Raw genomic sequence first — 279 nt, 5'->3', positions numbered from 1 at the left:
CGTATATGTGCATGTCTTGCACGAATATGGTTTCTCTCCTGTGTGAATACGCACGTGCACCTTCAGTGAACCGGCGGTCGTACACCTGTAGGTGCATGTCTCGCACGAATATGGCTTGTCTCCCGTGTGAGTCCGCTTGTGCTTTTTCAAATTACCGGCGTTGGCGGTCTTATAATTGCAGCTCTCGCACGAATATGGCTTCTCTCCTGTGTGAGTCCTCTTGTGGGTCATAAGCGACCCAGAGTTGCTACATTTAAAACTGCAGGTATCGCATGAATA

At 49.1% G+C, this 279-nt stretch overlaps 1 protein-coding gene across 1 annotated transcript in view; it reads right to left on the bottom strand.

The window, feature by feature from the left end:
- Positions 1-54: 54 nt before the first annotated feature.
- The window catches only part of LOC106820228 (protein glass-like), a gene marked incomplete at both ends in the record, with an annotated part of 4,367 nt that continues 4,142 nt past the window's right edge, over positions 55-279 (bottom strand). The window contains one exon of the mRNA XM_014824764.1: positions 55-219. Coding sequence (XP_014680250.1) covers positions 55-219 — 165 coding nt within the window. The remainder of the gene's footprint in view (positions 220-279) is intronic.

The sequence above is a fragment of the Priapulus caudatus genome, unplaced genomic scaffold (assembly GCF_000485595.1).
Source record: "Priapulus caudatus unplaced genomic scaffold, Priapulus_caudatus-5.0.1 Scaffold8652, whole genome shotgun sequence".
NCBI classification, from domain to species: domain Eukaryota; kingdom Metazoa; phylum Priapulida; class Priapulimorpha; order Priapulimorphida; family Priapulidae; genus Priapulus; species Priapulus caudatus.
Note: the sequence above shows the minus strand (reverse complement) of the source record. Positions and strands in the feature narration are given on the sequence as shown.